Source organism: Cygnus olor, chromosome 19 (assembly GCF_009769625.2).
Source record: "Cygnus olor isolate bCygOlo1 chromosome 19, bCygOlo1.pri.v2, whole genome shotgun sequence".
In the NCBI taxonomy this organism is placed as follows: Eukaryota; Metazoa; Chordata; class Aves; order Anseriformes; family Anatidae; genus Cygnus; species Cygnus olor.
In genome coordinates this window covers 8,124,855-8,146,075 of record NC_049187.1, presented here as the reverse complement: position 1 = coordinate 8,146,075, position 21,221 = coordinate 8,124,855, and the positions used below count along the sequence as shown (strand labels likewise).

Here is a 21,221-nt window from a genome sequence, read left to right as displayed (position 1 = left end):
GAGCCCCCCCTGCCGTGGGCACGACCCCTGCCCCCAGCCCAGGCTGCCCAAAGCCCCCCCAGCCCGGCCCTGGGCACTGCCAGGGATGAGGCACCAGGGATGGAGCCATGATGGCTCCTCGGGGCTGCCTGGGCCTCACCTCCCTCGTAGCAAAGAATTTCTTCCTCATATCTGACCTAAAGCTCCCCTCTTTTAGCTTAAAGCCGTTCCCGCTTGTCCTATCACTGACACAGAGACCCTCCCCAGCTGTCCTGCAGCCCCCTTTAGGGACTGGCAGGCCGCTATAAGGCCCCCCGGAGTCTCCTCTTCTCAACACCCCCAGCCTCCCTCCAGCCTCCCTCCACAGCAGAGGGCCTCCAGCCCCTGAGCATCCTCCCGGCCTCCTCGGGACCCGCTCCAACAGCTCCGTGTCCTCTGGTGCTGCGGCTGCAGGGTGGGGGGGGGGTCCCAGCTGCAGGGTGGGGGGGTCCCAGCCCACCTCCTCCCAGGAAGCAGCCCCATCTCCAGGGACATCACCGAGGCCTCTCCAGGGCAAAACATTCATCGGCTTTTATTGAGGAGAGGGGCGAGGAGGGCTTTGTGCACCGCTGCAGGAGCAGGGATGGGTGCACGTCACCTCCTGTCCCCTCCAAAGCTCAGACACCCCCACCCCAGGCCCTGGGGGGGCTCAGGAGAGGAGCAGGGCTGCCAGGAGGCAGGGCAGCAGGAGGCAGCCGCCGTCGAGGCCGGGGGGCGGCCGGGGGGAGCTGTTGCAGAGATCGGTGTCGCAGCAGTGGATGCGGACCCCCGGCAGCTCCTGCTGCTGGCAGTGACGGGAGGTGGCACAGCCGCTGGTCAGCAGGCTGCCCAGGACCACTGCAAAGCAAGCAGAGCGCGGGGCATCAGGGAGGGAGGCTGCAAGGCTTTGGGGTTTGCTTTGGGCAGACAGCTGGGCAGACTCACCGCTCTCTGTCTTAATGCAGAACCGGTGTTTGAAGCCCTGGTGGGAGTGGGAGCAGGTGATCACTTCGGGGTTCGAGCACCCCATGTCCACGTACTTGGTGCCAATGATGATGTTGCAGCCGTAACACTGGAGCCCGGACACTAAAGGAGAGCATATGAAACACAGCTGGATTTTTCCAGGGGAAAACACTTCAACGCCTTCCTAGCTGTTCTCTACAGAAGCATTTGCAGCACTCTCTGCCTCGCCAGGTTGCGTTAAGCACTGAGTCAGAAACCAAATCTGCCCGCCACTTGTTTACCCACTGGGCCCCAAAACACAGAACCAGCTCCCGCTAGAGGTCAGTGCGAAATCAAAGATTAGCAGGAGATTTGAGCTGGGATCAAATCACAGGAACAAGGGAGCTCTGAAACAAGGTTTGTAAAGAGTAAGTGAAACCTCCAAACCACAGACACCACCGAGCCTGGGCTCGGCCGCTCTCAGAAACAGCTTTTGCCTGTTTCTCCAAAATCCTCCAGTTTCAGTCATGCCAGTGCCGGAGTCGCTCACACCGGAGGGATCATTTAATTTTTGGTTTGTTTTTCTCCCTGCTTTTAATGCAGGGTCTACAAGGGAGGCAAAATAATCCAAAATCAGAACAGAAAGAGTCAGAGTGGCTGAGAACAAATGTCCGTGAGCCCGCAGCAGTGGCAGTGCTTTGTCCCCCCCAAGCCCTGCTTGTGCTGGCAACAGCTCAGTCCTTCCCTGCAGGGTCAGCGGCTGTGTCCGAGAATGGCTCCCCCCAAAGCAGAATGGGAATTAAGCCATTTCTCAAGTTCTTTAAAGAAAAATAAAAGGCATTCAGAGGATATTCAGCTACATCATCCACAGGGTTTAAGGCAAACGCAGTACCTGAGACACATGTTTATTAACCACAGCAACAGAAATCATGATGCAGGCTTCCTCTGGCTGTTGCCTTCCCCCTGCCTCTTAATTATGACCTGGAGCCCTTCCCCATCCCTTGCTCGTTTGCTCCCAAACCCTTTTGGGGCGCTGTGTGAGCATCCCCACACCCCCGGGTACAGCAAGGGGGTCACAGGGGAAGGGAAGCCCCCAGGGATCCTGGCTCCTGGCCCACACTTATTACCCATGTGCCCTCATTTTATAGAAAACGTGATGACTTTTCCTAAAATCACTGACAAGGCAACACGCAGCTACACTGCTTGGGGCAGGAATACCCCCAAATTCATCCTGAGAATGAATCACGCTTTAGCAACCAGGGGCTGAGGAGGATGTGAAGGAGCACAGCGCACAGGGGACACTCCGCACCCTGGGGACGTCAGCACTTACCCTCCGAGAGGATGAATGCTATGGTCAGCAGCGAGAGGATCCCATGGGCACCTCCAGGCATGTGTCTTGAGAGCATGGGGGGGTCGGCCCCACAGCTCCCCCGGGGCTCAGAGGATGAACCCCAGCTGGTGGGGAGCAGGCACGGACTGCCTCTCCTCCCTGCTCTCCCCAGCCTCACTTTTCTCCTGGATTTTCTCCTGCGAAGCCCTCCGCTAAATGAAGGCAGGGAGATGCGGTTGGTGTAGCAGAGATCTGGCCGCTCCCCGCTTCTCTGCTGGCCCCGTGGCGCTGAGTCTTGTTCTGTCGATGCTTAATTTCTTCCTTTTCCTCCCGAGCAATTCTCTGATTCTTTCAGTTCATGCACAGACGTGAGTGCGTATGTGCTACCCTCGGTTATTTCTGTCCTATTTCCTCTGTCCACGATCACTTCCCATTAATACTACCGTGCAGCAGCTCTTGGAGAGAAATTCTCCCTAATCAAGATTTAGTTTTAAATCCACTTCAAAATCCTCTAATTCAGTTGGATTAGGCAGAAGGGGTTTGGGGAGATGTGTTTTTACTTTTTTTTTTCTGTCTTTCTCCTTTCTGAGCTGCCTCATCTTCACAAGCAGACCCACTGGCTTTGTGTGACATATTGTGCTATTTAAAGAGAGAAGGAATATTTTTATTAAAGAGAAGCCGTCAACTAATTTTAAACCCAAGGCTCAGGATTCTTTAATGAAGTACAGCCCTGGGGGTGGCTGTTGGGGTTAAAGGGAAAACCTGATGGAGGCAATGGTGGGTCTGGATGTACTCTATGCATTTGCACACAAGAAAATAATTTCCTCATACGGCAGTGAGGTGCCAAACGGGGCCAAGGCTGGGCTCGCATCAGCTCTGGGGAGAGCATGACCAGGGCTGCTCGGGGTTGGGGTAGGGTCTGTGGGTGCAGCAGAGGATCGCAAAGAGCCCTGATGGCCCTACAAGGCCAGGATCAGCCTCACAGCCACGTGGGGCCTCACGGACGTCACTGGACGCAGGATCAGGCCCCCAGACCTCCGCTGGCTCCCCCACCAGCATCCCCACAAGCAAAACCCCTGCTCTGAGCAGAGCTAATGGGACTTAGAGAGCTAATGCTTACTAATAAGAGAGCACAACTGAATGCATGGGATTAAAAAATTAAAATGACAAAATAAGCTGCTTATGCAGTGCATCCAGCAACCGCCTGCTAGCACCTGGAAATCCCTGCCTGGGGCAGCCCAGCCCAGGCTGGTGGCAGGACCCCAGCTCCATGGGCACCTCTGCTGCCAAAAAAAAGCCCCAGCCAGCCAGGTGCTCGGACCCCATCTCCATAGCATCTTCATTAGCCAGCACGCTCGTTAATATTTCACTGGGAGGCAGCAGCAACGTGTTCAGGTATGGGCACCCACAGTTCAGGAGGGGCAATTAGCACCTGAGAGAAGTGCCTGAGTAATGCAGCTCATTTATTCAAATCACTTAAACCACCCACGGTGTCTCGCTTGCCTCAAAACAATGTGATTATAGCAAATGTCTCACACAGCAAAGCCTGAAAGCCTAGGGGAGAAGGGATAAAATGCAGGAAATGGGATTGATTTAAACGCTCGCATAAATCAGAGCATTCAATAAGGAGGGGAGACTAACTTTTAATCCCTTAATAAACTCATCGGTGTCTGGCAGGGGAGGCTGCTCGCATGCAAGGAGCAGCCCGGGCTCTGATGAAGCGATGCTGAAGTGATGCTGAAGCGACGCAGCAGCCCCGTGCAGCCGGTGGGTTTGGGGCCGTGCACAGCCCCAGGCACAGCACCTGGCTCTGCGGCCTCATCCAGCAAAGCTGGTGGCTCCCACGCAGTCCCTGCAGGGCAACGAGATGGAGCCAGGGGGGCTGAGGGACAGCACGTGGCGTTGCAATGGGTGGGGAGATGGGCAATGTGTTGTGATGGGGGAAACAGGACGATGGGGCTCTGCGGCCGGTCCCCAGTCAGGGAATGCGGCGTTGGAGGGGCTGGAGGAAGAAGCCGGGCTGGTAACCCACTGGTAACCCCAGCCTGGCCCAGCTGCCAGGGTGGGTGGTGGTGATGCTGAGGCTGGGTTAGCCAGATTTGCTTGTTTGTTTGTTGTATTCCTGGGGCGCAGGAGGCAAAGACTTATACAGGAATAAAACAAAAAACATAAAACAAAACCCTGTTCTTCTAGCCTGCCACCGCTTCCTCATCTGGAAGCAGCGTACGGTTCTTTTAACGTGCCCTTGGCTCTGCTGCAATTCAGAGATTTGTCGGCCCCGGGGCACCGGGAATGGGTTAGGAAGCGGCCGTCCTCCCCTGCCTGAGAAAGATTTGATCAGCAAATCCCCCGGTACATTCATGTTCTCGCTTAAACCTTTGCAATGCCCAGCAGGACGGCTCAGCCCTGCGCAGATTAGGCGGGTTTGCCATCACGTCCTGCTGTAGGGCTCAGCCCTGGCGGAGCCAGGACTTAGGGCAGCGGCGGGGCCGAGCAGCAGCGCTGGGCACAGCCCCGGGCCCTGCACCCCAATTCTCGCCCCCTTTTGCCCTTCCCAAAAGCCGGGCTGTGGCCGCTTGCTGCCCGCCCGAGGCGGGATTCGAACCCGCGTTCCCCGGAGCCTCCCCCCTCCCCTCCCGCCGCCATTAGCGCGGCGGAAGCCGGGCTGCCCACCGCCGGCAGGGGGCAGGCGGAGAGGCTCCGTGCCTGCGCTCTGATTGGCTGGTGGCGATGAATACATTAAGTAGGCTGGGAAAAGAGCCGATACGTGGCGTTTCCACGGGGTTTTCAGGGCTCTAAAAACTTATACGGAGTCAGAAATGACTTTTTTCTCATTGGAATTAAATAGGGGCGTCTAGAAGGGGAAAAAAGAAAGAAGAAGTTAACCTCGCCGTGTCCTGAATATAGGGCGATCAGCAGGGGTTTAAATAGCCGCCGCGCGGGGCCTATAGGCGTGTTGTATGAAAGGAGAGAAGGTTAGCACTCCCCTTGATAAGGATGGAAGAGGCCCCAGTGGCCTGTACAACACGCATACGGTTAAGGCACTGCCACCTACTTCGTGGCATCTAACCATGTTTTTTCTGTTGTTTTTTTTCGGGGAGCACAGGCAAAGCCGCTCCCTGCACTCTCCTCCTTCCCCCCATCATCTTTTCCCCCAGCCCTGCAAAGCAGAGGGCAGTGCCGTGCCTTGCTGCTGCAGGGTTTGATGCACTGCAGCCCCCAGCAGCCTGTGCTAGATTTGCAATAACCTGGACCCGCCCAGACCACCATCGTGCTGCGCTGGGTGCAGCAATGTTGAGGCAGAGCTGATGCCAGCAGCGCTGCTCCCCTTGAAACACAACCTGAGCCAGGGCAGGAGAGCAGCAGCAGCAAGCTACAGGCATGGGGATAGCCCCTGCAAGGGCGGAGTGCTGCAGCACAGGGGGGCAAGCGAAGCCCCCCCCAAACATAGCTACACGCAAATTGCTACACCATGCAGTGCTGAATCCACGGGGAAACGCCTACAGGTGTAATACACCAACTGCTCTGCACTGGTGAAGGAGCACGGCCACATCTTGCACTTGAAAAGTTCTGCTGGACTGTAAAAAAGGCTGAAAAGCTTCATAAAGTTATTTAAAGAAATGGGACTATTTCAGCAGCGAGGCTCTCTAAGTCTAGAGCAGCAGCAGCCCTCCCTGTGGGTAATGAAAAGCCTCAAAGGATGGGATTATTAATAGCTGTTGGTGCTCAAACTCGGCATGAACCCTATGTTAAAAACAAAACTATACCTCATGGCTTGCAGCTGTCTTCTCTAAGGGCAGAGAGGCAAAACATCCCAGAGCCACTACAGGAGAGGTTTGTACTACAATTGATTTTCAGTTATTGTGAAGCACACGGCTGATAGCAAAAATAAATATATGAAAACCCCTTACAGCAGAACCCTCGAGGCAAGGTAAAGCTTGTGCACAGTTAACCGGCAAAAGCTAAATTTTAAGCACATAAGCACAGTTAACCAGCAAAAGCTGTATCATCATGCAGCCTGCTCTGCCCACTCCGCATGGAGAGGGCAGCAGAATTCCTTTCCCCTTAGCTAAAGGGCCCTCTGAGGGTTTGCACTAATGTTGCCTAAGGGGAGGACACCTTCAGTTCAATCCTCTTACTTTCTTTCAACAAATGCTCCTCTTTCATCGGAATAGATGTAAGCATGGCTGTTTCTTCTCCTTTCTCCTTCTCCCCTACTCACTCAGCGGGGCTTCTACAGAAATACTTCCTCTTAAACCAGTTTTTAAAGGGAGGCTGCTTTGGATACAGACACTTCACATTAGTACACTCTTACCACAAGCATACACATAAAATCCCACCTTTTTATTATGGCATATGGAATTTGTTTGGATGTGTAAATACCACATGGGTATGACAAAAGGGGAAAGAAATACCAATGCTGAAATAGATACAGAGTCATGCCATTATCAATACAGCTTCATACGATGGATTTTCAAAATACAAAAGTCTGGGTTTCTTTTTACATTGAAATAACTTTACAGTGTTCCGTGAGCTCGCTTTTATCCAGAAGAAGAAAAAAATATGCTCAGAATAACTACAAGCAGAATTAATTTTAATGATTAACAGAAGATTTGTAACTGCTCTAGAACAGCATCTATGAAACACACTTAACAAGAGGTAAGCAACTATACAGAAGGTAAGAGGAGATCTTCACCACAGCAGTCAAAGTCAGTGGGGCAGGAAGGGGAGGGGGAAATCTGGAACTGCATGGTTTCATTTGGTCACAAAGTTTGAGCTGAGTGTTTAAAATGAAGCACCTTTAAAGATGCAGTACTCCTAGTTAAAACAATACAGAAACTTTCAAGACTAGAATCTACAGTCTGAAAAAATAAAAAAAGTCAGACATTTAAAAAAAATCCACGCATCTCTAGGCTCGTGACTTAACTTACTGTTAGAAAGCAGACTGGCAGCTCTTCCTTAAGCAGCAACAGCGCCTGGAAGTAATGCCACCAGAAAGTAAAGCATCTTTGGGGTGTCCAATACAAGCTGACACTTCTAACGATGTCAGAGTGATCCATTTGTCTGCCAAAAGATTAGGCAAGAAAAGGAGACACTGCATCTTTTTTTTTTCCACCACGTTGCCCGGTTCTAGCAAAGAGCTAAGACGTTTTCTTTGGGCCAAGACTAACAGAAACCACTTTATCAAATATTCTTCAGGTTTCCTGCCAAACTGGATTTATTATTCTCATGTGGTTTTTTAATATTTTTTTAAAAACAATTTTTCCTGACAGTCTCTAAAGTGATACTGGAACGTTTAACAGTCACTCTTCCACAGTTTAATTGTTTTGTCGTTTTCTAGTGCTGCTGATGCAATGATGTTTTCTGTTGGGTGACAAGCTGTTGAGATTACAACATCTATGCAAAAAGAAAGAGAAATACAAACATCATTATTTACAGCAATGAAATCAGGCTCATAGCACATTTCTGGAAAGTAACATGTATTGTTGCTACATCTGAAAACAGCATAGACCAGTTACTATTTCCTTGTAACAGAATTAAGAAAAGTTTTTCAACATTCACTCCGTATATGGGAGAAGAAATATTTGCTAACAAAAAAGCATCCCATAGGCAGGCTCAACTTGAGAGCAGTAGTCAGGGAGTATTTGTCAGGCTACAAAATGAAAGAATCTCTAGATTCTAGTTCTTGCCTACCTCATGGCAAAGCTCTTGGTAATTACATCAGGACACAGCTAATAAAAACCCTGCTCAGCACCTTGGTACCTATGGTATACCTATGGTATTGCTAGCTAGATACACCACTTAGTCTTCAGAGTCTTGCCCTAATCTGAAAAACAAAAGCTTGCTGCCACTGCCCCGAGGTACAGTCTAAATCGACGGTCCTGCAGAGGAATAAGCAGGCTTACGTTTCACAGCACAATTCCTCCTAGTGAGTGCAGTGGGAATGGTCTCTTTTAGGATTCGGACTGAAGTACCTATCAGCTGACCTCTCAATACATGCTAAACCTCACCTTCAAGAAGTAGGCCTACAAACACACAAACAGCAGGACCGTATTAGTTCTTATCCTTCCAAGAGTTACAGCTTTAGGTGTTCAGAGCAACTCAAACTCATTACTATTATGAGTGGCCTAAATATCTTGACCAGCTCTGAACTCAAGAAGACATCTTTCCAAGCTGATATCAAAATTTTTACAGTGAAAAAGTACACATTTGCAACGACCGTTAAAAAGCCTTCATGAAAAGGAGTGAACACTGATGGCTCAATTAAGCTTCAGCTAGTCGAGAATCTATGGGTCTGACAGCCAAAACTAAACATCAGTGAGAAAACGCTAAAGCTAAGCCCTCATTACAACCTGACATAAAGGACATTCTATCAATAAAAACAAAATCCTCTTTCTTACCTGTGTGCCCTTGTAATTTCTGTACAATCTCTTTTGTCTGAAGGTTCCAAATATAAACCAGGTTGTCTTCTGAACCGGACACAATCCACTGGAGGGGCAGAGGAAAGTTATTTTAATCTCTCTCGTCATCTGTATCTAACAGCTAGTACTCAGTAACACTTTATTATGATATTATAAGGAACTTACATGACTATTTGATGTGGTTTGTTCTGTCTCAGCCTCTATTCAGTGCATACAGGCAGCAGAAAGTTTTGTTACACCTTCTGTATGCCAGAGGAGGAAAACTAAACAACCAAAAGATGCTGAAGTCCTTCCGTGTTAGGATTTAACCTCTGCTGCCGTGCTCCGCCATCTCAACCAGAGCACACCATCGTATCCTCGGACGGCTGCCTGCTGTACCGCTAACCAATACACACCCAGCTGCTCCCCACTTGGGAACGTCCTCTGCTGCTGCAGCGGAGGGAGCCTGGCCACGAGGCAGCAGGACCACCCAAGGACAGACACCACAGGCACTCAGAGGTAGATGGAGCTTCCCAGGACAGCTCCTTCTCCCACTGCCCTACGGCACCCATGAACCAGGATCTGCTAAGGGAGGTTTCCATCCCCAAACTACCGCTGTGCTTCTACAAAATTTTACCGTTGCTAGTTCATTGGCATGGCCTCTACTGAACTGAGTATTTTTCCTCCTCTTCCAGACAAAAACCAGTCAAGATGATAGAGATGTTTTGGAATCAAATTATAGAATGAGACGCTTGCATCATGCTTGCATGCCCATGGAGAAAACCAGTAAAAACTGCACATCAGTTAAAAAAAAAGTCCAGATAAACACTAACCTTTCCACCGGTAACGGAGAAATTTGCAAATATGCAGTACTTTTCGTTTTTGTGTCCTGTGTACGTCTTCAGGCACTGAAAGTGAAGAGCCACAAGGCGTAAGCATTGTTGGGAAGTAGCTTTCTCACAGCCAAGGACAAACTCTCTTGTCAGATCAGGCTATAAATATATCTGCCTGAGTTTCCCTCTCTGCCAACTCACTTATCTAGAGGATGCATAGGGCATTGCTGTCCTAGAACACTAATTTTGAGGATAGGAGGAAAAATAAATAAATGTCACTTCCCACCAAGAAAAGCAACAACAATTTAATGTTTAAAAGAGAAAAAAAAAATATATATATATATACATATATATATATATATATAAAACTGTATTCAGTGTCTTGGGCCTATACAGGAGCATAAACAAGTTTTTTTCAAAGGCATCTTTAGTCTTCCTTGATAAAGGGTTACTAACACTTTTTTCTATAATATTCCTAAAATGTTAAGAGAGGTTAAAAAGCAAATGAAATCCAGATTCTCCAATAAATTTAGATAAGTCTACATAGCAAGACAGGACTGTTCTTACCTTTCCTTTGCTGTAGTCCCAAAGTTTAAGAGTGCTACAAAACACAAAAAAACAAAGATTAGTTCTTGCAGTTTTTTCACCAATTTCCTAGTAGCAGAAAGTTTCTCCATAGCAGAGCTTAAACGGGGCATTTTAGCCTGGCTTTTCATTGACTAGCTGAAAAAGGCAGGCTACAGTCGTGAAATTCTATGCACAGATGCTCAGACAGACAACTACCAGCCACCCAACACAGGAAGGGTAGGTCTCATGAAAGCAACAGCACCATTACTGTCTGTGAATGGAGATGACAGACCGACTAATCCCTTCTTAGACGCTGCATGGAAGTTCTCCAGGTGAATCATTAATACAATAAGCACACCTGCACTGCTCTTACGCCTTACACAAAAAGTTGTTTTTATATTGAACCCTTTTATAGGCTAGATTTTGTCTCTTGATGTTACAAGAGAATCATATGATTAGTGCAAGAGAACGCTGAGGTTTCAAAAGGTACACTAGAAGGAATGGACAGGTCTTGCAGTCACTAAGCAGTGCCAAGGCTTTAAAAACAGAAGCTCTGCCTGTGACATCAGCAACGTACAACACCTCACAGATTTTCTAAGTTTTATAGTACGTATGAAGTTGTGTAAAGTCATTACTGTGACAGCTAAACAGCAGCAAAATAAAGTTTTATCTGATATTCATGAACACTTCAAAGCTTGTGGATTTTTTTAAAATACCTACTTGTCCAAAGTTGCAGCTAGTATGTATTTGCCATTTGGGGAGAATTTCACAAAAGACACTGGAGGGTTATCATCATCTACAGTGAAAATAAAAGTGATTATTAACCAGCGCACAGTTGCATTGCTTCATTGGCAGAGAATTTCTTTTGACAATAATCTGTTGTTAGCTGTCTCACTGAAACAAGCTTTCAGTTTTGTTATCCCTTGGTACTTCAAGAAATACAGATATAAGAAAGTGATTGTTTTCAGTATTTCAAGAAAATGATATTTTGCTCACAAACATTTTAAATAACCCTTTGTAACTAAATTTTCCTTCTTTGCATCAGCACTTACAGAGCAGAAGTATATCTATACCTTTTAAAAACAATTACATTAAGAGCATATGTTGCTAATTTGCAGTGCCATGTAACTTGTCTATATAATGCTTTATAAGAATATGAAAGACCAGGGAACATATGCCCAACAGGTAGCTTTCCTTTATTATCTTTGTTCACAAGATGCCTCATGCTAACAACCATCACCAATAAAAGCAGGCAGCTCGTGCAGTCACAGACTGTTTCCATCACATCGAACAGCATGAACAACTTCGTTAGTTTTGAACTGCTGCACAGCAACCAACTGAATGGTAGAAAACTTTGAAAAACTCAATTTATCCTGCAGCTATACTATGTAACACTCCAAGCTTAAGCAAGTTTCCATAGATGTGATAGTTCCTCTTATTGTAATAGCTAGGAGGACAACAGTGTACTAATGGAATGGTAGGAAGCCTGAAAAATAGAGGTTAAGGAAGTCACTGTTCACAGCAATGATGCAGAATAGCTGTATTGCAGCTAAACAGCTAATGGAGCACAAACAAGAAGCCTTCTACTTACCAATCAGTGTTTTCAAGCACTGTCCTGATGCCGTATCCCAGATTCGACTATAACAAACACAAGACTCATTACTACCAATATAAGATTTAATCTTTTTTTTTTTTTTTTAAATATGCAACAGTTTTAAAGCCTGCAGCAGACAAGAAAAACCTACTTACCAGAGTCCGTCATAGCTACTTGACACTATCAGGGATCCATCACGATTAAAATGCACCTGTAATATTATAGAAGGGGGAAAAAAACTTTACTTACGTTTGTAAAAATCAATGTTTTAAGCCTCACTAAAAGTATTCATCTTCCAACACTAACAGTGTAAGTCGTATGAATGGAAGCAAAGAGTCAACATGATATCGAAGCAACAGGCATGAATTTAGATGGGTAACACAATCAAAACGAGATCCCCACCACCCCCCAGTCTGCCTGGCATAAATGGAAATGGGAGTTAACCACAGCTGTTTATTCAAGCATCAGGAACTGGAATATACGTTTCCTCAGAAGCTAAGAGCAGCACCTTAACATGAACACAGCATTAGCTGCTCAAATTATAGTAGTGTCTAACCTGGGGTGGCACCTCAAAATTTTAAGGACATGGACCTTAACCTCTTATGTAACCAAGTATGTTTTGAGGTCAATTTATTCCCTTCAGCTCTACCTCAAAATACTATTTAAAAGAATAATTATTGTTAACGTACATTTTCAAGTGTGAAATCCAGGCAAGGCAGAACAATTGTACCAATCGCATTCCAACAGCCATGTTTTAACACATCTGAGGCTCAAAATTCTTTTAGTGTTTCCTTCACTTCAACAACATTAAGAGTTAAACACCTTCTGTTTTTTCCTTCATTTTATTAGACACTGCTGTATCCCAAGTTACTTTAACCTATTTAAATTACCAAGATTGGAAATGGAGTGTACTACGGAACTACCCTGGTCTGGACCATAGCACTAGTTTGGAAGAAGCAAGCAGACACACAGCGGTTCCAGGCTGTTCTCCGACCCTCAAGCGACAAGCAGTCTGTACCCCTGCATCAGACTGCCAGACTCGGGCGTATCGGCACACCACTATTCACTGCACACCACTATTCACTGCTCCCCACATTAGCACCCAAGACAGAAAACCATGTAAGCCTCACACGTAACACTCTTCATTTTGTTCTCCTTGAGCAACGACCATCTGCAAACCAACTGCAGCCCATCCACGACGCTGTATAAGGGTTCATAATAAGAATGAGAGCACAATCCCACTCCTCCACCAGAGGTAGGAGAGGAGCTGCCCTGAACAAAGCACATTAGCGTGTTTATCTGAAAGGACTTACAGCTGAAACTGGGTCAGAATGAGCAGGCAATGTCTTGAGGCACTTCCCTGTTTTCACATCCCATATCCTCACGCTTTCGTCAAACTGAAGATTGAAGAAATGCACAAGGTGGTTTAATGATACACCTATTTGTGGCATACAAGATGTTATAACTTGATGCAAGTCTAGACACACGTCGTCCTCCAGTTGCACTGCAGCCTCATTAGAAAGGCCAGGGCACAAGCACTACACAGGGTAGCAATAACAGACAGGGAGCACAGTTCCCTTCAACTCTTCCTCCACATGCAAGGAAATCTGCATATTGAGAATGGGCTGAAGGCTAGACTGTGTCCCGAAGTAAGGACAGCAATAACACTGCACAGCTCACCCAACTACAAGTTGCGTTTGTGGGGGAAGACAAAATTGAAACAAGGGGTGTGCAGCAATTGCTGTGCACTAAGGAAAAAAATAATCACTTACTGATCCAGAAACGATGAGGTTTGACTGAGGGTTGAAGTTGCAGCAGAAAACGTAGTTACTGTGCCCCTTCAGCGTCTTTAAGCACTTACCCTGAAATAATATTTAGCGGAATGAAATATATAGCATCCTCTACAGCCATACATGCATTCAGATAAGCTGCATGAAGGTTAATAACCATGCAGCACAAAGAAACCATCTCTAACCCCAGACTTAGATGGGCAGAGGACCAGCTACAAGAAAACAATAGAAAAGAAAGACTTTTTTCAGTGAACGCAGCCAAATTTCAATCCCTCTGGGCAATGAGAGAAAACCAAGCAGTTTAACATATCTAATCAAAATTAAACCAATTTACCCAGTTTTCAACATAACTGCAGAAAAGAAAGGGGGAAAGAAGCAAAGAGAAGTGAGCCTATGATGAGAAGTTACAAAATAGTTCAATCTGAGAGGCTGCTTTCAGAAACGAAGCCTGCAACTGCATTGCCACTGTAAGACTTTAGCACTCTCAGAAGAAAACCAGACTCCTCATGGTACCCGTGAGCATCCCCCTCTTTCCAAAAGCATGCAGCATAACTCACTCATCCTCACAGCCCATTCAACCAGCTGCTCGTTTTAAGCAGGAAAGTAGGAGCTATTACCTAAAGAGGACCAGTGCTTAAAACTCTACCTTCTCTCATCATAGCACATCAAGCTCATCTCCCAGAAGAGCTTGATTTACGATGGCAATGCTGGGGAGAAGGTAGGTAAATAGTAGTTTGTCCTTACCGAGCTTACATCCCATATTTTGAGAGTTTTATCATCAGAGGCAGAGACAAGAAGGTTGGAATCTGATGACCAAGCAACATCAGAGATACCCTAAAACAAAGGAAAACAATCCTCTGAGCTCTGTTTGCTCACTGACACATGCAAATGGAAAACACAGGCTGCATATTATATTCACAGCTGAAGCTTGAAAGAAAAGTCAGCACTGGGAGCTGGGAATTCATTGATCTGACTGGGGTACGGCTCCTTTGACACTTGCTCATTTTAGGCTGAGCCATACGCTCCAAAAACATCAATGGCTTGTTCACATAGCACTTACTGTGGCCACCAACACCCTTTCTTGGAATTCATAAACAGTATGCAACACAAACTAATCTGAGTAAGTGGTTTCTCATGATGACAAATGGCTTGCTCTTTCTGGTCTGAGTCCCTAAGGGCTGGAGAACAAGATTCTACTGGCTTTTCTTTTGGTGAATCTTCATCTTTGCTTCTGAAACTTCAGCACATAAGAAACTTTGGGAAACAAAACCGGAGGGTTTGGGAATTTGTGTTTTCTTAGAACTTTGGAGAATGAGTAAGTGTTGTGTTTATGTAGGCAAAGCCACAAGAAAATTCAATCTCCTTAAAAGGCAAGCCATTCTGCTCCAGATACAAAGGAAAGAAGGAACAGGACAGAGTGTTACAGTTTACAGGGATTTACAGTTTACAGGGATTTTCACCCAAGAATACGTTGCCCCTTGTAGGAGGTCAGTGTTCCCAAAATGGAGGGACTCAACAAAATGGCTAGGCAGTGTGCGTGCAGGTTCCTCATTATCAGTCTGCACTTTTATTTCCAGCTTGACCTGGTATCACCTCAGCAATTCCAGTCCCAGGATATTGCACAGGACTGTATAAACAAAGACGTACAAAACGAGGCTAAAGAACAAGCCCTCTACACAAGTCAAACTAATCACGAATGGAAAACTCTGGACGTGAAAAACAAAGCAAAGTAAATTCCTTACAAGTAAATTCATACTCAAGCGCACAGTGATCTCCTCATACTCACCAGTTTATGACCAGATATTGTTTTTTCAAACTTGCCGTCATACGCTCCCCAAATTTTAATGAGCTTGTCAGCAGCTGGAAAAGAACGTACCAGTTAAGAGACTGACAGCACCGACAGACACATCTGTCCTTTCTAGGTGGCGAGAAATTAACTACGTCTCTGCAAACAGTGAGTAGTTTTCCCTCCCCAGGCAGGCGTAGTGGATGAGGTAGTATGTAACTGGTGAAGAACGGTTTCGTACGCGCCACGCTGCAGCAGCTGAGATTACATAAACTGCCTGGAATGCGCAGAGTCTCCAGCTACTTCAGTCTCTCTGATGACAACTTGGGTTTCTACTTTTGTTTCAGATTGCCAGTGGTAAGAGCAGTCCTGTTCCACGAGGAATGCTGAAACGCTTTTGCCCAGAAAGAACAAAAGTGACATCACTACCTGGACTGAATTAATGTCTGCAAAAACCCAAACATATTATCCGTTTTAACTCGCAGAACAGGCCAGAGAAAGAGGTTGATATTTGCCAGAGGAAGAGGTTGGAAAACCTTGGGGTGGGGGAAAGGGTCTTTCATAAGGATACTTGAACACAAAAAGGATTTATACACGGTGTGCTGGCCTTATAAAGGCAATCTGCAGTTAAGCCAAAGACCTAAGTCATTCCCATGTCTGGAAGTTGTTTGACTGGCCCTCAGCGTCGGAATCAACATTGTTCTTTTTAATTGCCCTTTCCATATATATGGATCCTCACCGAGGGTTTATGTAAACACATTTTCAAAGGAAAAGCTGTCAAGCAACATTAACCACCAAAAAAATTAAAAGAAATACCAAAGCAGTCAGGGAGAGAACTTGATCTACCACCTAAGAGAGCAAGTAGTGAAACACCATATATAATAACATCTTCTGCACATTCCACAGGGATAATCAAAGGCTCTGACTCACTGAACACCACAGGCACAGCGGACAGCAACACATGGCCAGTCCTTCATACCACACTACAATCCAGTCTGGTAGTGCAAAGCTATCTTCCTCAGCTCCCAGAGCTAAGCTCTTGCCTGCAGGTACTGCGCACACAGCCCAGTTCAAAGGCTTAAGCTAGAACTTGAGCGATACAGAAATGCACAGGGGAAAGAATCCTGTGCTTGCTTTTGCCCACTTGCTCAGAAAAGAAAGCTGAACAGGAGAGGACTCTGATCTGGCAACACCTACGAGATCCAACGTCCAAAGTAACAGAACTTAAAAGCTGAGAAGCAAATCATCCCAAAGGCTGCCAGCTTTGGGATTGCTCCTTTTAGGAGGAACAATGACACTACATCCCCCTTCCATTTGATGAGGGTAACGGTAAAGACAGGTAGTTCTCCAAGGCCCAAACATGCACATTTTCAACAAGGTAATAAGAAAGCAGTACTTACAGGAACTGGCTAGCCACTCTCCGTTAGGACTAAACTTCACCGACGAGACTGCCTTTGTGTGTCCTGCTAATGTGAACTTTAGAGCATAATTTGGTTTTACTGGCGCGGGCTGAAAGAAAAATACGTATGAATGAGCTTAATCAACTCCCAGTAGAGTTTCACAGCACAAAGTAATGGACTGCATGAGTATTCACCATAACGTAGATTCTACTGTTTACATTTTTTTCCCCTCTCCAAATTCAAAAAAAACCATGCTGTCAGGAGTCTGCGGTGCCTTACTGCCCATGTGCACCACCAACTCATCCTTGATAAGGATTCCACCCAAGCCAGGAACAAACAGATGAGAAGAATCCAACGGTCCAAGCATAAAGTGCTTGGCAGATTAAAATAAAACTCTTGGTACCGATCTGTGTAGTACTATTAAACATTTGTAGTTCTGTTCTTTGTTGAAAATCAAACCACAGGCCAACTCCTCCAGACCCCCAAAATCCCAGTTTTTTCCACTATTTCACCATTTGCGAAGGCTTCATGGTTAGACAGCAGCATCTTCTTTCAGCATCTGCAAGGCTTCAGAGAATCTGACTAATGACTGCTTTCCCATTTTGCAACTAAGACCACACGCTCACCAGCTCTACAGTCATCTCTAGGCCTTCCAAAAATACAAACCACCTGAGCTTTTAATGCTCAAAGCGACGAGAAATATTTCCTTCGCAAGAACTTAAACCAACAAAACCTACGGCTACAGAAGAGGCTGTTTTTATCCACCTGCTTTACCCATAAGATCCTCAGCACGTTTTCATCTCCAGACAACAGCAGAAGCAGACATCTTGAGAAGTTCTTAATCTACATTTGATTCAATCCTCTAATTCTGGTTTGCCTGGCGAACGCGCAGGTAGTCGCCATGTGCATTTACACAGACATCGTTCGGCCCCACACACACCTTGCTCTGATTGGTTGAGGAGGAAGGAGTAGATTGTGTTTTGGTGGATTCTGCATCTGGCTTCTTTTCTTCTGTTGCCATGGTTCTGAAGCTGGCAAACGAGACTTATGGTGCTTGAAGGGGAGAATGAATGTGCTGCTTCAAAACGCAGCCCTTGCCACAGAGAGCAGAACCGCACCGGTAATGAAAACCTGGAAGAAAAACAAAATATTCTCAATAGCTGTCAAAGAAAGATCGTCAGCAGCTAAAAGATTGAGGTCAGCCTAACTGCAGATCTCCAGAAAACAGCACAAAAAACTTATCTATAATCTGTCGTATAGATATGTACGTCTTTTCAGCAACACAGCAGTATTTTCTGCCTTCAGGTCTATTAACGTGCAAGACCAAGAGTCCAACTCGTGGCCTTTTATTACTTCTTGGACAGCATTTTTCACTCTGCTCTGTTCCAAGCAGAAATCGTTAGAAATAAAGCAGAATAGCGTTTAGGTGCAGTGGGATGTTGCATATCATATTCCCCAAAATACTTGTAAGAAGTACTTGCATAGCACAGCAAATACAATGGTTTATAGAAAAGGCATTTCCAAAACCTAAAATCCTACCAGGATCCTTTCATCTCCTAATTCAAGTATTTCAGTCTCATATTTCTCCCCTAAATGGCCTGAGCATCGCATCATACCTTTCTCTGTCTGAGCGTTTCACCTGACTGAAAGCCAGCCTTGTGTTAGCCTCAGCAGACTCGCTTTCTGTAACAGAACCTGATAAAGCGCAGCGCCAGCGCTCTGTAGTCGGGGCCGATGCTGCCGAGGGAACAATCTCCAGCTACATTTTAGCCTCGTACCAGAGGAACCTCCAGCTCACACCGTAAGGATTTGTCTTTAAACTACATTTGCAACGTCCCACCACAACTACCATTCTTTTTGCCGGTGGCAGCGGATTTGAGAGCCAAATCATTTGCTCTTCCAGCAACTACTGGTATTTTAAGCAACTCGTTCTTGGGATGGGATGGGAGGGAACAGGGCAAAGTGCTACCAGTTGCCTGCCTGCTTTAATAAGCGCTCTCCGCAGTGTGGATAGACTTCTCATTGTTGCTACCCGTGATTTAAGTTTTCTAATGCAGACCACATTCTTTTCATCTGGAACTAATCCGGGGACTTGAGCGAGCACGCATCCTGCTGCCAGCGCTCAGCTCCGTCCCAGGGAGGGCTTCTCCCTGCGCCACAGCATCTTGCACTAAACGCAGCACCTCGGCAGCACCCGCTGCCCAGCGCGAGGGCTTGCAGCAGGGTGATCAGCAGCGGGCAACGAGCCCCCCTTCCCCACCCACCTGCCCTCGCCTCGCCGCTCCCCATCATGCCCATGGGAAGTTCTGTGGGAGACCCCAAACTTTTGGGGGGGGCAGGAGGAGCCATCCAGAGGCATGCAAAAGTGCATGAACACACAGCCACGCAGGTGTGCACACACAGAGGCATGCAAATGGAAGCGTGTGCACACATGCAGGCATGCACACACATACAAGCACGTATGGCTGCAAGCACACGTGCAAGAGCATGGTATGGCTCCAAGTCCATGTACACATGTAAGCAGACGCAGCTGCAAAGCATGCGTAGCTGCAAACACATGCAAACAAGCATAGTATGGCTCCAAGTACACATACACACGTAAGCACGCATGCCTGGAAGCACATGCACAGAAACACTGTATGTCTCCAAGCACATGCATCCATATAAGCATGCACGGCTGCATGCACATGCATGCACACACATGCATGGCTGCGTGCACACGCATGCAAACACAACTAGAAGCACACGGACATCTGCAAGCACACACATGCAGGCACGCACTACTGCGAGCACAGACCCCCATGCAAGCACTCACAGCTACAAGCACAGACACAGCCATGCAGTGCTGCATGCACACGCGCGGCTACGAGCACACGCCCACATGCAAGCACACAGCGCTGCAACCGCGCGCACATGCAAGCGCGCACGGCTGCAAGCACACGCGCGCCTGCAAGCATGCACGGCTGCGGCGCCCCCCCGCATGCACGCGCGCGCACCGCCCCCAGCGCGCGCCGCGGCCGGGGAGGGGTCGCGCGCCCCGCGCCGTGTGGAGAAGGCGGCGGGAAGGGGGGGGGGGGGAAGGGGGCGCCGCGCGCGCGCTGCCTGAGGGGGCCCGGCCGGGCGCTGAGGGGAGAGGGGAGCGGGGAGCCGGGCGCCCCCCCCCCCCCCAGCCCCGCGGTGACTTACCGGGGGCTGGGGAAGGAGCCGGGGGCTGGGGGCCGGGGGCCGCCGCCGCCTCCTCCTCCTCCTCCTGGGCGCAGAGGCGGGGGCGCGGCCGCGGAGGGAGGGGGGGTGGGAAGGGGAGGAGGGAGGGAGGGAGGGGAGGGGGGGGGGATGCGGCGGCGGCGGCGGCAGCGGCGGCGGCTCCGGGGCCGCCAGGCGGGGGAAGGCGGGAGGGCGCATGCGCGGTGCGGGCCAAAGGCTGCACAATGCCGCTCTCTCCCGGGAGCGCTACGGAGGGGCCCGAGGGCCAAAAAGGGGCGGGGAGCGCCTTAAAGGGGCGGGGAGCGCCTTAAAGGAGCAGGCGCCGCCCTCCCGGGGTTGTTGGGGGGGGGCGGTGTGGGAGGAATGCAGTGCTCACCTCAGTGAGGATGGGGCTGGGAGCGGTGTGCGATGCCCCTGGTTCCGAAAAGCACCTAATTTCAGCCCGTTAAGGCCCAGTAGCTCGCTCGGGCACTTGTCAGTGGTTTTATTTCGTTCCCTCAGCCGCAGCTGGGGCTGCACAGCCCGGTTTTGGCCAAAAAAAAAAAAAAAAGAAAGAAAAGAAAGAGACACGTGTCACTGACTGGCCCAGGAAGGTCCTCGGGCTCCAAAAAATCCGAGTGGCAGCTGGGAAAGAAAAAAAAAAAAAAAAAAAAACCACGAAAAAAAGCTGTGGTGCAGCAAAGCCAAGGCCCAGCTCCTTCCCCCGGCCTGGAAACCTGCAGCCGGAGGCTGGGGATTGATCCCTGCCCTCCAAACGCCGGGGGAAACGCAGACACGGAACTGACAGGGCTGCCTGGTCCCCACAACATTATAGGAAACAAACCCAGTTAAGTTCCTGTCACCAATTCTTCCAGATAGATTTGGCGTAAAGTATTCGTTCTTTGTAAAAAATAAAGAGACTACAGATCAGATCAGCAGGGTAACGCTATGTGTTTATCCAGCTTGCACAGGGGGGTTTTGTTTCTTCCATGCTGGAGATGAGGGTTGGTCTGCATCGTGCCTCTCACTGCCTGGTTTGGAAGGTTTTTGTCTGATATTTTCTATACCGAGTAATACCTCTCTGGAACCTGAAAATTGTAGCCTCAATTACAAATACTAATCATAATCCTAAACAACTCCTAAGCCTCTGAGTGTCCTGGACTTTTATTTTAACAAATTTGAAGTTTTATAAACCCAATTTGGCAAAGTATTTGGTCACATGCTAGATTGGTTTTTTTGACAGAAAAAGGCAGCCCAACACGCACAGGCATTTCTTCGGGACTGCATAATGTGAGCACCAGGGGATTTGCATGGACAACCCATGAAACTTAGCTTGTTGGTTATGAGTCAGCCGTGAGGGTCCTTCTTGCTCCGCGGGCCTTGCTGCCACAGCTGGGA

At 47.9% G+C, this 21,221-nt stretch overlaps 1 protein-coding gene and 1 non-coding gene across 2 annotated transcripts; one reads left to right on the top strand and one right to left on the bottom strand.

Moving 5' to 3' along the window:
* The first annotated feature begins 5,222 nt into the window (after positions 1 to 5,222).
* On the top strand, positions 5,223 to 5,350 carry LOC121057634. The gene has a single exon (XR_005813870.1). It is a non-coding gene; the product is annotated as a U6atac minor spliceosomal RNA (small nuclear RNA).
* Positions 5,351 to 6,592: 1,242 nt separating this feature from the next.
* Positions 6,593 to 20,037, bottom strand: WDR5 (WD repeat domain 5). The gene is made up of 14 exons (XM_040532032.1): positions 19,827 to 20,037; positions 17,581 to 17,771; positions 16,641 to 16,749; positions 15,241 to 15,314; positions 14,199 to 14,288; positions 13,437 to 13,526; positions 12,978 to 13,061; positions 11,820 to 11,875; positions 11,662 to 11,708; positions 10,791 to 10,866; positions 10,071 to 10,104; positions 9,504 to 9,578; positions 8,671 to 8,758; positions 6,593 to 7,666 (listed from the first exon to the last, which is right to left on the bottom strand). Exons 2-14 carry the CDS (start codon positions 17,659 to 17,661, stop codon positions 7,566 to 7,568), a joined length of 1,005 nt encoding a protein of 334 aa, XP_040387966.1. The 5' UTR covers positions 17,662 to 17,771; positions 19,827 to 20,037; the 3' UTR covers positions 6,593 to 7,565.
* Between the last annotated feature and the right edge of the window lie 1,184 nt (positions 20,038 to 21,221).

Excerpts from the sequence above, each read along its gene's own strand:
- WDR5 (XM_040532032.1), bottom strand. The coding sequence starts at position 17,661 with ATGGCAACAGAAGAAAAGAAGCCAGATGCAGAATCCACCAAAACACAA. Across the intron at positions 13,062-13,436 it reads ACCTCATCGTTTCTGGATCA|TTTGACGAAAGCGTGAGGAT; the intron begins GTAAGTGATTAT and ends TTCAATCTTCAG. Across the intron at positions 7,667-8,670 it reads GAAATTACAAGGGCACACAG|ATGTTGTAATCTCAACAGCT; the intron begins GTAAGAAAGAGG and ends CTTTTTGCATAG.